The sequence below is a fragment of the Colletotrichum lupini genome, chromosome 6 (genome assembly GCF_023278565.1).
Source record: "Colletotrichum lupini chromosome 6, complete sequence".
NCBI classification, from domain to species: domain Eukaryota; kingdom Fungi; phylum Ascomycota; class Sordariomycetes; order Glomerellales; family Glomerellaceae; genus Colletotrichum; species Colletotrichum lupini.
In genome coordinates, this window is record NC_064679.1 from 2,706,839 (window position 1) to 2,721,471 (window position 14,633).

General features: G+C 53.4%; 5 protein-coding genes across 5 annotated transcripts; 3 read left to right on the forward strand and 2 right to left on the reverse strand.

The window, feature by feature from the left end:
- Window positions 1-648: 648 nt before the first annotated feature.
- On the reverse strand, window positions 649-1,714 carry CLUP02_12308 (golgi apparatus membrane protein TVP23; the record flags this gene model as incomplete). Its single annotated transcript, XM_049291272.1, has 4 exons — window positions 649-806; window positions 983-1,266; window positions 1,487-1,532; window positions 1,618-1,714. The coding sequence occupies 4 exons, from the start codon at window positions 1,712-1,714 to the stop codon at window positions 649-651; spliced, it is 585 nt and encodes a 194-aa protein (XP_049148417.1).
- A 784-nt stretch (window positions 1,715-2,498) lies between these two features.
- CLUP02_12309 (HpcH/HpaI aldolase/citrate lyase family protein) lies at window positions 2,499-3,508 on the forward strand (the record flags this gene model as incomplete). Its single annotated transcript, XM_049291273.1, has 2 exons — window positions 2,499-2,544; window positions 2,592-3,508. The coding sequence occupies 2 exons, from the start codon at window positions 2,499-2,501 to the stop codon at window positions 3,506-3,508; spliced, it is 963 nt and encodes a 320-aa protein (XP_049148418.1).
- Window positions 3,509-3,517: 9 nt separating this feature from the next.
- On the reverse strand, window positions 3,518-6,520 carry CLUP02_12310 (uncharacterized protein; the record flags this gene model as incomplete). Its single annotated transcript, XM_049291274.1, has 6 exons — window positions 3,518-5,089; window positions 5,186-5,304; window positions 5,353-5,413; window positions 5,463-6,224; window positions 6,279-6,362; window positions 6,452-6,520. 6 exons carry the CDS (start codon window positions 6,518-6,520, stop codon window positions 3,518-3,520), a joined length of 2,667 nt encoding a protein of 888 aa, XP_049148419.1.
- A 230-nt stretch (window positions 6,521-6,750) lies between these two features.
- On the forward strand, window positions 6,751-13,276 carry CLUP02_12311 (uncharacterized protein; the record flags this gene model as incomplete). The annotated part of the gene is made up of 26 exons (XM_049291275.1): window positions 6,751-6,833; window positions 6,889-6,944; window positions 6,995-7,089; window positions 7,161-7,344; window positions 7,400-7,672; window positions 7,719-7,857; window positions 7,910-8,095; window positions 8,156-8,477; window positions 8,531-8,600; window positions 8,676-8,781; window positions 8,861-9,053; window positions 9,144-9,182; window positions 9,278-9,322; window positions 9,374-9,727; window positions 9,788-10,202; window positions 10,296-10,502; window positions 10,533-10,598; window positions 10,667-10,748; window positions 10,815-10,851; window positions 11,114-11,282; window positions 11,337-11,569; window positions 11,655-11,948; window positions 12,051-12,519; window positions 12,619-12,766; window positions 12,831-13,006; window positions 13,083-13,276. The coding sequence occupies 26 exons, from the start codon at window positions 6,751-6,753 to the stop codon at window positions 13,274-13,276; spliced, it is 4,635 nt and encodes a 1,544-aa protein (XP_049148420.1).
- Window positions 13,277-13,479: 203 nt separating this feature from the next.
- Window positions 13,480-14,390, forward strand: CLUP02_12312 (RNA recognition domain-containing protein; the record flags this gene model as incomplete). Its single annotated transcript, XM_049291276.1, has 5 exons — window positions 13,480-13,499; window positions 13,581-13,740; window positions 13,823-13,968; window positions 14,025-14,263; window positions 14,317-14,390. 5 exons carry the CDS (start codon window positions 13,480-13,482, stop codon window positions 14,388-14,390), a joined length of 639 nt encoding a protein of 212 aa, XP_049148421.1.
- Window positions 14,391-14,633: the final 243 nt, after the last annotated feature.

Sequence of the window (14,633 nt, forward strand, 5' to 3'; positions counted from 1 at the left end):
AAAAGAAAAAAGCGATAAAGGGATAGCGGGTTAGAGAGTAGATGAAGTATGAAGAGAACAAAAACCTCATGAAGAAATACAATAAATCAGCATTACCAAGACCTACTACCGGGTTCCCTTGGTATCTCGTGCTACGGATCAACGTAATGGCACGAAGTTGAGCGGTGGATCAAGATGGATTTGGTCGTCGAAACTTTTGAGTTTGCACAGGTGTCCCCCCTCCACCCCCCCCCCCCCGATACACATCTTTGTGATACGTCGCCGTTGCCAGAAACCTGCAAGGCAGACAGGTTGCACATTGCCTCACTGGCATCGTCTCACGCAGGCGCCAATGAAATTAATCAGACCAAAGTCCGGGATCTTCTTGCAAGAATCGCAGACCGTTCTCAATACACACAGTACCACATGCAACGCTGCTTTTTGAAGAGATGGAAGAAAAAAAAAGCCTTTGATCATTTGAAAAACACCTTCCGGGTCATGCTTACATGTCTAGTATACAGCTTGGGTATAGCAATATCACAAACCTCGCCACTTCTTCGTCTGGGCCTTGCGGCGAAGACGGGCTGTGCTTTGTATTCGAGCCCTTGCTCCAGTACACCCCCTCCCCCCAAGGATCGTGCTCTTGACCCCAAAGGGGTGTATGCGACTTTAACCGCGGTTGAAGAGGCGGCCGACCATACCGGTCGCGATGCTCCCTGCCAGACCGCCAGAGTACAGGGCGCTTCCGGCCATGTTGGACGCGTGGCTGAACTTGTCGCATCTCGAAAAGGCCATGGCGTTCATGATGGTCAGGACCAGGGCGATGACTACAAACACACGCCAGAATTAGCACGCTTTTGCTACGGTATCGAGACGATGTTTTCTCCCAGAGAGACTCTAGTATCATCGCAACGAAAGCTGGAGGATAAGTCTGACACCCATCATCCCAAGGGGTGACGGTGGACCAGCCAGAGAAACGTCTCGAGGAAGAGAGCAAACTCACCAACGAGCGGCAGCCACAGGAACTGCAACCTCACGAGCGCAAAGACGGCGAGCAGGATCCAGAGGACGGGCTGGACGTAGAGCGCGAGCCAGAAGAAGCGGCTGTCGGTCGGGTTGATCGTCTTGGTGCCGGGCTCGCTGCTCTCAAAGACCCACTGCGAGTCGCCCGTCTGCACGTCCACCTCGTTCCACCACCGCAGTCCTACGAGTCGACGGCCGGCAATGTTCTTCAGGTAGTAAAAGTCGGCGGCGAGGAGGAGGATGGTGATGATGAAGATCATGATCCTGAGGAAGGGAAAGTTATGGTTAGCAAACGGGAGCAAAACGGACGTGGGGCATAGTGTTTGTTGCGATGAGCGCCGTGGGTGTGGGTACGCGAGTATCTTGGCCCAGGACATGTTTGATGGATGGAGACAACAGCTCGAGAAGTTCGAGGTGGTTTGTGGAATTGGTTTCGTTTCGAGGTTCGAGAAGGGGGGGGGGGGGGGGCTTTGCGACGACGTACATGCTTCTGATGATCCACAGACCGAGGAAGTACACGAGTACACTTGCTGTTCCCACAAGAGCATGTCAGTCAAGTTTCCAGTAGAGATCAAGGCGGTGGAAAGGAATCCAGGAGCTTGATGGGTGACGAACATATCCGAAATGCAAGAAAGGTCAAGAGGGTGATGGGATGCGAGCTCAACCGCCAGCTCAGGGAGCCTGGCGCATCTTGCTGCTGTTGGGATTCCATCTCGGTGTGTCGACTAAGACGATCGTTCGTTTCGATGGGGGGCCGTCGCACTAGGTAGGTATCGTATCTTTATAACTTCAATTGCCGAACTTCGGTTTTTTGTTCAAAAATGGGAGATGATAACGACGCAATCAGGGGTTTGATTTGTTTCGTCGTCGTGCGCATGTCGTGGTTCTGATGACAGTCGAGGGGGACGAGAGGGATGCACTGATCGAAAAAAGGGCCAGAAACTCGTTACGGTACAGCTGTCGTAATGCGCGGGCCGCAGGGCAGGCGCGGGATTCCAGCTTGGCTGTCCTCCCAGGCGCGTTCGACAGGCCCAGACCCGTTGAAGCTACGGTAAGCTGTTCGGCGGGTGGAGGCTGAATTATTCCGCCAGGGGGCCGGTTGGTACATGGGACCCGCCTGATTGTTAGCGCTACCGGTGTCCAGGGGTCCTTTAGCGGTCTGGCCCGGCAGAAACGCCAGGTCCCGACCAGTGCTCGCATTACATCATCAGATGCACCCCAGCTTTACTGCCTGTTGCGGGCAGCATCCAAGTAGCCGACTTGAGCTAGCCGTTCCGAACTCGAGTTACCGAGTATCGGTCCTTAAAATAGCATCGACTTGCTGGTGCCAGAGGTTCAAGAGCTGCGTCTCATCGTGTCTAGACTTGCCAATCACCTCAATCAACACTATAAGCGATCATTCATTGCTTCAACCAATTTCTTAATCAATTCAAGAGTGATAGGCTACGGCTTACACAATCCCAAGTCGTAGCATTGCATCCGACGGTCTATTCATCATGGCGGCAAGGTCCTCTTCAATTGTCCGCCGGGCGTTGCTTTATGGTGACTACAGCGACTCTGACAACCTAGAATTCAACTGACGAGTCTAGTGCCCTCATCATCGGAAAAGATGCTGACCAAATCGCTGGGCCTAAAGTCCGACAACGTGACATATGATCTTGAGGACTCTGTGACACCCTCATTGAAGTCAGAGGCTCGAGGTCAGCTCCGGTCTTTCCTCTCCGAGCATAAGTCGCGGCCGTCTTCTATAGGCGAATTGGCGGTTCGAATCAATGCAGTGGAGACCAAGTTTGCTCTGGACGACTTGACATCTCTAGGCTCGCTCCCAAATATCGATGCTGTTGTTGTTCCCAAGGTCAACTCCGCTGCCGATTTGACTTACGTTACCGATGTTTTGCGTCATGTAGCCCCCGAACGACACACGGTGACATCACAAAATCCTATCAAAATCATCGCCTTGGTCGAGTCTGCACGTTCAGTTATGAACCTTTCAGAAATCTGCAAAGCGTCGCCATACCTTAGTGGTCTCGTCTTTGCGGCCGAAGACTTTGCCCTGGATTTGTCGTTGACTAGAACGCCATCCCTCACCGAGTTCCTCTACGCACGCTCCGCCATTGTAACTGCTGCCAAGGCCGCCGGCTTACCTAGTGCGATCGACCTTGTCTGCACCTCCTACAAGGGAGAAGAAGGCCTCAAGCGACTGGAAGAGGAGTCTACCGGAGGAAAGTCCATGGGTTTCAATGGAAAGCAGTGTATACATCCAAACCAGGTGGAACTTGTCCAGAAACTGTTTGCCCCTGGCGAAAAGGAGGTCGAGTGGGCAGTGCGTGTTGCAATCGCAGACGAGAAAGCTAGCAACGCGGGCCGTGGAGCCTGGACGTTGGACGGTATGATGATCGACGCACCGGTGACCGGAAAGGCGAAAGCGATAATTGCGAAAGCAGAAAGATGTGATATAGACGTGGCAAGCCTCCGAACGAAATGGAAGGACCAGCAGCCTGAGTAGACTACGTCGCTAATGAAAGTAATTTGGCCGCCAGAAGGCGAGCATTTCCTCCTTTTCGTCTTTATTGTACTTGTCGTCCTCCGCCTGTTTTTGCTGCTGTTCCCAGTATTGGTTACTTTGATCGGGTCGCTCGCCATGATATCTGATCTCAGATAGTTCCTCTTCCATTCGGTCGAAAGCGTCCTCGGGGTGCCGCCGACCGGGTTCTGTGAGGGGTTGGTTGATCGAAACACCCTGCGGTATCAGAGATCGAGCCTCTCTGAACGTGTCTGAAGGCGCTCCGAGTCGATCATCATGCTGCCAAATGCGAGCCTCATCGGAGGGGTTGTCCACGTATCCTAAGCTCTCAGGTCCCAGTACCTCCTGTTCGACGCGAGCAATGAAATCAATTATGCTTTCCGACCGTTGAAACTGAGACGGATTGAACCTTGTCATAGAACCATGACCATTTGTTCGGGGGCGAGAAAAATGATGAGCTTTTTTTGGTTGATTGACCCGAGATGTCGTCCATGGAAAAAGCTGTAGCGGCCAGAAGGTTTCTCCCCTATGGTCAATCTCATAGGTCAGATGATTATAGGAGTTGTTGTCAAGTAGTTCTTCTTCGGGTAAGGCAGAGTCGTTAGGTTCTTCCCTTCCAGACAGAGCATCTGAGGCTCTTTTATGTTGCCAACAAGGTACTGGAGGCACGGCAGACAGTTCGGGCGCCAGGAATTGCTCATCAGACTGGTCAACAGTTGCTTCATGCCCGAGCTCGACGTCACCCTTGGCGCACACGTCACTTTTTTCAGCTACCGGCATAGTTGCTTTAGCAATATTTGATATGATCGTCTGTGCTTCCTGGATATTATTCTTTGATGTTGCTTGCGTTTTCGCAGAGAGGTCAATGGTTGGTGGTACCAAATACGCTTGCATAGCCGTGGATGATCGTGTCGTAGGAGCGGCAGCCTTGCGACAGGACTCTCCGTTGGAGTCCTTGTGTATCTGTCCGCCAGAAGGCTCGTTCAGCGCTTTTTCTGTAGTTGAGCCCACCAAGACCTCCGCCCTGGTATCGGCCGTATTCTCCAGCACAAAAGAATCGCGAGCGACTGACAAACTCCTGGATTGCTTCAGAACGCTAGGTGAAAGTGGCGATTTGTCTGTAGTCATGACTCCCTTGTCTAAATACCGAATAATCATCGGCTGTTTCCGGGAAGCTTCGAAGTTCTTGGACTCTCCATCAGGATGCACCTCTTGTTTGCGTCGACGTAAATCATGCGACGAGACACGAGCGTTTCTATTTATCTCAGCACCATCGAATACACCAGTCTCTCGAAGCGCCTCTCTAATCGGCTCAGGGGTACTACTGTGGTGTCGATCGAAAGAGTTGCCTGGTAAGGATGTTTGATGATTGCCACTGGTGGCCCAAGTGACATAAGTCGTAGCTCTACTGCTTGACCGACCATGTCGAGCTGGCGCCACGTAGGTCTTATCGTGGATGTGGTAGCGTTGGTCTTCTCTCAAATAATCTGGCCCCGTAATGCTTCTAGTTGACAAACGGTCGTCGCACGCCGGAAGGTTCTCAGGCAGTCGGTCCTCCGATTTCTAATCTTCGTAGCCATCACGAGATCGCCCTCGGCCGGCGATTGGGTGTCCTGTTGTAGGCGTCTCCTTGCGACGAAGAAACGTTGATATTTCCACCAGCTCAATCTCTCGCCGTTGTCTAGCCTTGGCTTCTAAGCGTTGCTGTCGTTGCCACGAGTACTCGCGTGATGGAGGCTGCTCGACCGAAGACATGGAGTTGTAGGCTAGGTCTACAACTACAACAATTAGTTGCGCGTTCACATTGTCTAGGTAAATAAACTTACTAGGCTTTGACGAAGATATCTGCCCATTTTGAAAGAGGCCTGGCGTCAGGCACGGCTGGAGCTACAAATTCGTTAACCAAGATTTACTTGGATATCCAATGCTTACTCACCGTGAGCCTGTCGTTCAGAACGGCTTCAGGTTGGAAGTTGTTCATGACATCTCGGCCCGATAAGATTGGCTTCTTCGGCACGTCTTCCGACCGCCTGACAGTCTCCTCAGGGGCCCTACGTCGCTTTTCCTTGGGCCTCTTCCGAGAATAGTAACGGTCTTCTCTTGTTTTGTGTCTCGTTCGTTTCTCAAACCTGGGCGGGGAACTATCTGCTGATATGGGGAAATCTGTGACTCCTGTCACAAGAGAGCGATGGATGGGCCCATGGCTAGTTACCGCTATAGATGGCCTGGCTTTCTTCGTCATCGGCTCGGGGATGATGGAGCTATCTCGTGATGGGGCGCGCTTATGACCACCTCGGACAGCGTTCTGGAGGGAGATCCCGTGCGGCCTCCATTCTGGAGTTTGAGCATTGCCCTTGTCCTGATTTGACTGTAATCGCTTTGCGGACTCTCTAGTATCGACGCCTCGACGACTGACATTGGCAAGCCAGTCTTCCACAATGTCATTGCCACTTCTGGCAGTTTCGAGTAGACTGCCATCCGAAGCCTGGTTCGCCCTTCTCGACCTAGAACGGCTCATCCGCTCTTCTTCCAGGTATGGGTGCCTTGTTGCGACGGGTCTGTCGCTAGAGCGGCCGTGCTGGCGACGATGCAGGTCCAGTTGATGATCCTTGGCCGCACGACTGCCCATCGTGCTCTGTTTCCGCGCAGGTTTGGGGCCCACAGAGACTAACGGTCCAAAGAACTTCAAAAGAGCAAACTATGGCGGGCACATGTAGTCTGGACATTTCCAGCCTTGAAGCTTCAGCCCGACGCCGAACATGTCTCTAGGAAGCACATTCTTGGTAGAACGGCAATAGCTATCCACACGGTATGGGAAATACCAACACCCCGTACCCTGAGGATGGCATTTCTCTCCCAGTTCCGAATTCACTTGGTCCTTTCTTCGTTTCTTTTGCAAGGCGAAGAAAGAGGTTCCTCGCTCACGTAAGGCAGGTTATAGGCAATGTGGAGCTCGCTTCTGACACAGAAAGAGGTCAACTGATGTTCCCACATGGGAAGGAACGGTTTACCTGATATTAGGCGCTAAGATTGCTGTGCAGACCAGGCAGGGCAAGCACGAAACCTTTAGGCTCTAGCCCAAAGGCCGAGGTCCTTCCATCTTGATCTGACGTGCGGCAATACCTTCCATTTCCTAGGTACCATTACTTGCCTGAAAGTGGGCCGGATTCAACCTCACTCGAAATCTGCAGACTGTCGGTTCTAGTCTCCAAGCTTCCAATGCAATGTCATTTTTGGCACACCTAGATACCATTGCTTCCGCCGGTTCAATCGAACTGATGCCACTTAGCATGCGAGGTTTTCAAAAGTAGACCTGTTGACATCAGCTCTTATTCCAAACGAGTCTTGGCTAATAGACGCAGTCCCACCCAGGCCACAGTTGTTGAGCAGCTTTTCGCCTCTGCACAGATGCCTCCCAGTGCTTTCCAAACTTTCCCATCTCGGGGAATTTGCTACCACGACTGCGAGGGAGATTCGCCGCCTACCTTGAGACTGACTTGAACTATGTCCTTCGGGTATACCATGAGAGGCCAACCTCGAGCGCGAAATTCGTAGCGCCTAAGGTGCCGGCGTGTAAGACGGGTGAGCTGAAGAGAAGGTGAACGCCTACACACGACGCTGGAAAAACTCCTAGAAACCCGCAGCATGTTCATTCGGATATGGACAAGTAAACCGTGGCTCAATCCAGGCTCTGATATGGCCAAGCCATGATTCGACGCACCCACGGCGGCAGGTGGGACAAGTTGGCACATTTCATTTCGCGAAGTCCCGCGTGAAGGGCATCGTCGGGCAGCATAACACCATGACCATTCCGCTTTGTTTCTTGGGTCAAGCGACAACCATCATCGGCTGGCCGGCGCACTTGATATGCAGGCGACGCGAACCTCAAGTTGCGGCTGTCTCAGAATGCCAAGACATGGCCCTGTAGAGACGGAACATGTCCTGTATCGAATACCCGGCCGAGTTCTATTGATAGCACCACCTTGGCGATGAGGGCAGCCGTACCGCTCTCGACCCGTCCTGACAGATGCTTGACAGCTGGACATGCAGGCTCCTGTGCCTGTGGCCGCGAAATATGCTCAAACGAATCTCGCACGTTATACACGCCTGGTCTACCAACAAATCCACTTCACATCGATGCGAATAGTGCGGCAAGAAGCTGTGCCTGCATTCATCACATGACTTTGAAAAGATGCGGAGCACGAGCCTGCCAGAGTTTACCGGAGCTATAGCATTGTCTCCGGGCTCGATGTCGCCAATCCTCCGTCCTCTTTGAGAGTTTCTGGGCGACAATGCCTAATCGTCGGGGAATCGGGTACCCAAGAAATCGCGTGCAGTCAGGTGCAAGTAGCTTTGGAGATCAGCTCAGAAGACAACTCGCAGGGTCGTATCGTCCGTGACGACGCACGTGGCTACAAGAGCTCCCCCCGGACAGGTCATTGCGCAGCGGTATCTCAGGCTCTCTATATGTGTCGATAACGACGCTGGCCCTAACAAGCTCTTTGCTTTTGCAACCAAAAATCAGGATGTGGACCTCGAAGAAGGCGCAGCAAGTTTCACCGTCGTCCGGTCAAGACCTTTTAATTATAGACGGTCCCTGGCAGTTTCGAATGTCACTGGGATCCCCAGAGAACAACCCCGTGCTCCTTCCAACCGCCAGCCCTGCCGCGAGCGTACGACTATACGATATGCGTCGATTAGCTACCTATATTCAACTTGCGAAAGCCAAAATCTCATCGTGGGAGCAGCAACCAAGCGGTGTGAAAATCTAAATGCTGCCGGAGCATGGAGCCATCCCCAAACCTTGGTATTCCCGGCTGGATCGCGGACATGTGCATTAGGTTTCCTGCTGGTGGCATTCCGGAGGCCAAGTTGCCCCTCCATCTCTCGACTTGAAGGCCCCCATAATCGCTGGCCCATGCGACATATGACGGCGGCTATATTTCCAGGGGTACGTAGTTTAAAGGTTCCACCACTTTAGACCCTACTGATGAAGTTCTCTAGCCGTTGACACGTCGTTGCGTCACATCATACAGTCGATATCAAACCTCTTTCAGAGCGGCGCTGCTCGATTGTTGACGATGAAAATAAATTGAAAGTCTGAGTCGCAAGGACGGCAACTAATATGACTGAGCCCGACGTCGCCAAGGTGTATTGCTACTGGTCGTTGTTGCGCTGACGTCTGGGGAGCGGCTCAGGATTGTCAAGTTATTTAATGTCGCGTCGCACGAAACGGACAATTGTCGGGCGAGTAGGTACCAAACGTCCCGAATGTCTCGAGGTCGAACGTCGAGGAGAGTTGAGGGGTTGTTTGTGCGCCGTGCGTGACTTGAGGGAGGGGCAGTCGTGGCCAAACCAAGTTGACGATACGACAGAGGGGGTGACGGCCGTCGACGTCTCCACTGGATCGACCAGCTCCACTAGCAAGGAGAACTTGGACCACAAGATGCATCCACAAGGAGAGGTTGACTTCACGACTTCAGCAAATTCACCCACATCGCAAAGGCTGCTCATGGGCCTCTCGCTGGTCAGTGCCTCGCGGGGAGTGGAGCCTCAAGGAGACGACGGCATTGAGCGTTTTGCGCCAAAAAGAGGTTGCTTACCGACTTCTTGTTAGCTGCTGGCCCTAGAGCTCTTCCAAGACGGACTGCTTCGCGTGTCGCCTCGCATGAGTAGTTAATGCCGGCAAAGGAACTCTCGCCTTAGAAAGCTACTTGGTCACATCTTTGCGCATGAGAAAGAAGCATCTAGGCCAAGGTCACGGCGGAACGGCAAGCCGAGGTTGACGAGGGTAGCGTGACGAGAGCAAATGGCTAGAACCTTGGAGCGCATTGGACGACAAGCCAGGGACGGACTACAGACCGACACCACCCATGGACAAGTTTGACGAGTGAGAAGACGATCGAAGCCATCCAGGCTTTCTCCGGGACGCCTGCGTGGGATAAAGGCTGCACTCGCAGTCGCCAGCAGCATGGCACGAACATGTCAGCAAACAGATGGTCAATTGCGCTACGACGCAGCAAGGGCAGCGGCGACGGCACGGGTACGGCGAATGTCGCAATATGCTGGCCGGGCGAAATCAAACGGATAGGGACGCACATTCGAGCATCAGTCAGAATTGGCCGCCTCCCGGAGCCCGTCACGCCGCACATCTGGAATGCAAGCCGAGTCGAGAACCGGTTCTGCAGGCTCTGCAGCGAGGTGCAACACTAGGAGACTCCACTTTCAGGAGAAGGTGGACGCTGGAGAATGATGTTGCAGCTCCAAGATGTTCATCTTGCTTCAAACTGGGCATGGTCGAAGGAGGCTGTGCAAAGTGTGGGGTCGAATAGGAGTGTCACTCTTGGTCCAGTGCGTCCGCAAGTGACCAGGCCAAGCCTGTCGTCTCGCGCAGGTGTTTCCAGCACGATAATGGCGGACACAGATGCCAATCTGTTTCTTTCTGTTGTTAGGATAGCACCCTGTCGACTGCCCTCCCTCTTCTTTCTCAACCAACTTCCAGAAACCCAGCCTGACTGCCGACGGAGTATACCTCATGTCTCTTATGGCGCCCCTCGTCGGCGTTGCCAGCTTCAGCTCGACCATCGTCTATCTAGCGGCTCACCAAAGACTAGCAACGCCGGCGTCTGTGCGGATGCGAATTACTCGACTGGCTGCAAGGAGGGGCAGCTAGATCGTACATCATGGGCTGATTTCCCATGGCCGAACTTTTCCCCCTCGCCTGCGATCCGGTAGTAAGCCTTTTTCGCCTGCTCACACCCTGCAATAGCTGGGTTCATGGGTTTTAAGAAGCTTTCCGTGGTCCTGGTCTCTGCATCTCATCCCACCATACTTGCAGGCGCTTGGTTAGTCAGGTCGACCGCAAGTGTGAGCACATTGGGCACAATGATGAGCCGTATCAAAGGACGGGCAGCAGTGGAGTTTCTCGACATCTGGGTACTTGGCACCGCATTGAGCGACAAGCCGTTGGCTCCTGGTGATGGTGATAATGCTGACGGGGCATGAGCCCCGGACGAGAGCTCACAGAATGGACAGAACGCCTCAGAAGAGCAGCTGCCTGGAGGTCGAGTGCGTAAGTGCGTGCGTCTCGTCTTGCGTTGTCAGAGTTGAAGTGCTACGGAACGCGACAACGTCCACGAGGCCAGGCCGCGACAGCTCGGTATCGAAACCAAAAAGCTGCGATATGGTGGTTTCTCAAAAAAAAGACATCCACTCGAAGGCGGTTTGACGGGCGGCATGCATACACAGGGGCATTCGCATATCACTTGGCTGGATTGGACTGATTCAGAATGACTGAATGCGAATGGCAGCGCCGCGTCTGGGTTGTATGTCTCGCGGCAAGAGAAAAGACGGTCATGGATGACAGATGTATCGCGGGGATGTACATGTGAGCTTTTCGTCTGTTTGATGCTTGTTTGGGAGGGGAAGCTAACCCTGCTACCACACTTATGCTCTGGTCGAAACATTGATGGGCGTTGGCCCTTTGGGCCTTTTCCCTTCCACAACCCCCCCCTTGCGCAGAAGAGCCGAATTTGGGATGTGGGCGGTCCCCTCTTGGGGACCCCCCTCCCCTTGACACCACACTAGATGCTCATGGATGGATTTTCATGGGTCCCTCTTCCCGGGCAGATCTCCCAGATGTCTTGGCCCTTGCCTCGTGTGCGGCGTTCCAGCAGCAACAGCGACAGCAGCAGCGGCGACGGCAATGATCCAGGAAGCAAGCGGGCCTGTAAGAAAGACGCATGTACCTCTCAGGGTGAGGCAAGGTACCGTACGTAAGTGCCTACATGCCCTCCTCCCCGCAGGCAAGCCAGTTTTCCATATGGTCATGCTCACATCGCATGTATCGAAAATACTACTGATCTTGGCCTGCCTTTCGCCGCCGCCGCTGTTGGACTCGCCCCAGCGGACCCTGTGTCCATCGCATATAATATGAGGAACAGGGACGCGCCTGAGAATCGGGATGGAGGGGGGACAAACCGAAGACCGTGGGAAAAGGAACGAGAGAACGACAAAGAAAAGCGCGATTATTCGAATCCGACAGTGACCTGCGCCTGTCCCTGCTTCCGAAGCTGTTTTTTTTTTTTTCGTTCCCCATTCCCCTTGCCTACTGCTACCTTATCGTCAGGGATCTGGTACTTGGTCTGACTTATTGAGGAGAGGGAAAGGATTCCTACCGGCTTTTGTCCCGCATTGTGATTTTTCCATTTACCTACTCCGAGAATATTACTACGTCTTTGTTCCACTTTCTCGACCTTTCTCTCAACGCATTTTCGACTCCATCACAGGAATTCGACTCGAGATATTGGGTGCCGGGAACCAATCACAAACAGGTATGTTTCCGCTATCCAACGCGTCTTTTACCTCTCTCTCTCTTACTCTCTTTTCCTCTCTATGGGTCTTTTCCAAAGATACGAACACGGTTCGTTTTTTCCCTTAGAAAAAAAAAAAAAAAACTGTTTCCGTTGTACTTTTTTCTTTCTTTCTTTTCTATCTTATTCTTTGCCTGTTCCTGTCGCCTCAGGCCGAGACCAACCAACCCTGCCGTTTACCATTGTACCTGGTCATAGTCATTAGCGAGGAAAGGTACCTTGCATGCCGTCATTCAAGACGTCTTGTTGCCCGTCGGTCAATTGAATTGAAGCACCCCTCCTCCTCCACTTGCCCCGACTCGTTGGACCCCTCCACGTTCCCGCCACGAGCTGTTGTCCATCTCGCATCGTGCCCGCACGGCGCCTTCCAGTCCCAATCCGATCAAGAACAGCCGGCGGCGGCGACAAGCACGGAAGACAACGGACAAGTGCTTGGCTGGGACCAGCGACGGCAAGCCGCAAATGGGGTCATTGGGAATACCTACCTCGCAAGCAATTTGTTGCACCTCAGGAAGCAAGAGCAAGAGGCAACGCCCGCTGCTGGTGCCCCTCACCTTCCCTCGTCCCCCCGTTCACCCCCCGTTCCCCGTTCCGCTCCTACCTTGCCTCTTCCCATTTGCTGTGTGTAAGGTACGAAGTACGGAGTGCGGGTAACGGAGCACCTTGCCTACCTTACCTTTCCTTACCTTACCTTGCCTTACGGCAGCCATTCCTGTCCAGTCAACTCGCCTTCCACTCCCACTCCCACACTCATACACACCAAACCTTACCTGCCTTGCCTTGGGCCCTTTTTGCACTGCCTCAACGCCCTTTCCCTCCATCCATTCAGAAATTTCCCGCTAACCAGCATTTCCTTTCTCCCCTCAAGGTGGCCTTTCTCACTCTTCTCCTTCTCACCCCCTCCTTCCTTTTTTCGATCCATCAAAGCCCAGTCTCAATCTTGACGTCTGTCATCACAATCACCACACTCCTACCAACACCAACACCAACACCAACACCGCCCACCTAATTCCAACCACCAGGTCCGTATCTCACTTCCCTCAATCCCTCACTCTCCTCGGAAAAAAATACTGCAACAAACCAATACACACCTCGGCCTCTTCCAGCGGTCAACGGATTCTCTCTCTCTTTTTTCTTTCCTCTCATCCCGTGGCGACGACTGCAAACTTCTTTGTTTGACACAGCCCACAACCCCATCTGCTTTCCATCTCGCACTGCCATCCTCCGGCCTGGAAATTGTACGTTTGCTTTGTCGCCCATGTCGGGCCACTTTGCGCGCTATCGTCAAGTGACAAAGGCCATCACTGGACACTGCCTCGTCTCTTTGCTGCACAGGTGGATGCGAAGTCTCCCAATGTTGACTCGCATGCTCAACTGAGAAGTGCCAAAAGGAGCGCTTCCGTCCCTTGACTTTCTTCCCTCGCCATCAAGAACCCCGCTTGGCGCCACACAGAAACCACTTGCATTTATGCATTGCAGCCTCCCTCGGACTTTTTTGTTGAACAGATCCTAACTCGCAAGACAAACAGATAGTTCAGCAATCTCTTTGCAAGAAACAAGACACATTACTCTACCATCATCATGTCCAAGCTCTTTATTGGGTACGTTTCCCCCCTCTTGCGCTGGCGCATTGTGCACGTCGACAATATCAAATAAACTTTTGCTGACAAGATTTCCAACAGCGGCCTTGCATGGCACACTGAGGAAGGCACTCTCAGACAGAAGTTTGAGGAGTTTGGTGCCGTTGAGGAAGCTGTAAGTACTGATCGCCCGGTCCGAAGAAACTTTCTTGAGAATGGCGTCGCCATAGACCATGGAGAGACACTTTGTCCCAACATTCCAGTAAAAACGAAAAGAGAGGGGGTCTATTTTTGTGCGTGAGAAAGAGAGAGAGATCTGACCGCTATTCTTCCCCTGCTTGAAGGTCGTTGTGAAGGACCGCGACACTGGCCGCAGCCGTGGATTCGGCTTCGTCCGCTACACTCAGGATAGTGACGCTCAGAAGGCCATTGCTGCCATGAACAACGTCGAGTACGCTGCCTTTGCGAAACTGCTTTCCATTGCTTGCTTGTCCCGGCGCAATGATCGTGGGAGCCCTTCAGCCGACTAACACATCAACTTGCCAGGTTTGACGGACGCACTATTCGCGTTGACAAGGCCTCTGACAACGGTCCCCGCGGTGGCGGTGGCTACCGCGGCGGCTTCGGCGGCGGTGGTGGACGTGGCGGCTACGGCGCGCCCCCTGTGCCTTACGGAGGCGCTCCCGGTGGATACGGCGTTCCCAACATGGGCTACCAGCAGCAGCAGCCTGCTTACGGCCGCGGCTACCCCCCTCAGCAGCCCTACGGCGGTGCTCCTCCCCAGGGTGAGTTGACGATGTCGTCTCTGTTGCTGATTCGTCTTGCTAATACCTCATAGATGGCTACGCGCCCCAGGCTCCCTACGGATACGCCGACCCGTCTCAGCAGCCCCAGGGCGGCCGAGGCTATTAGCGCTCGCTAGATTTCGGAGATTCGTTGCCCGCTAGTTGTCGGTTTTCGCAACTCGGGAACATGCGGCCAAGACATGTTGCCGACGCTCAACTGCTCCGAGTCTGACAGACGTTCGTGTGCGCGCCCGTTGGTTCGATCGAGCTTTGGTGATATTCTTCGCTGCAACACAATACCCGGTTCTTCTGTTGCACTGGATCTCTGGAAAATAAAACCCCAACCCGCGGTCAAAAGGGTTGGTAACGG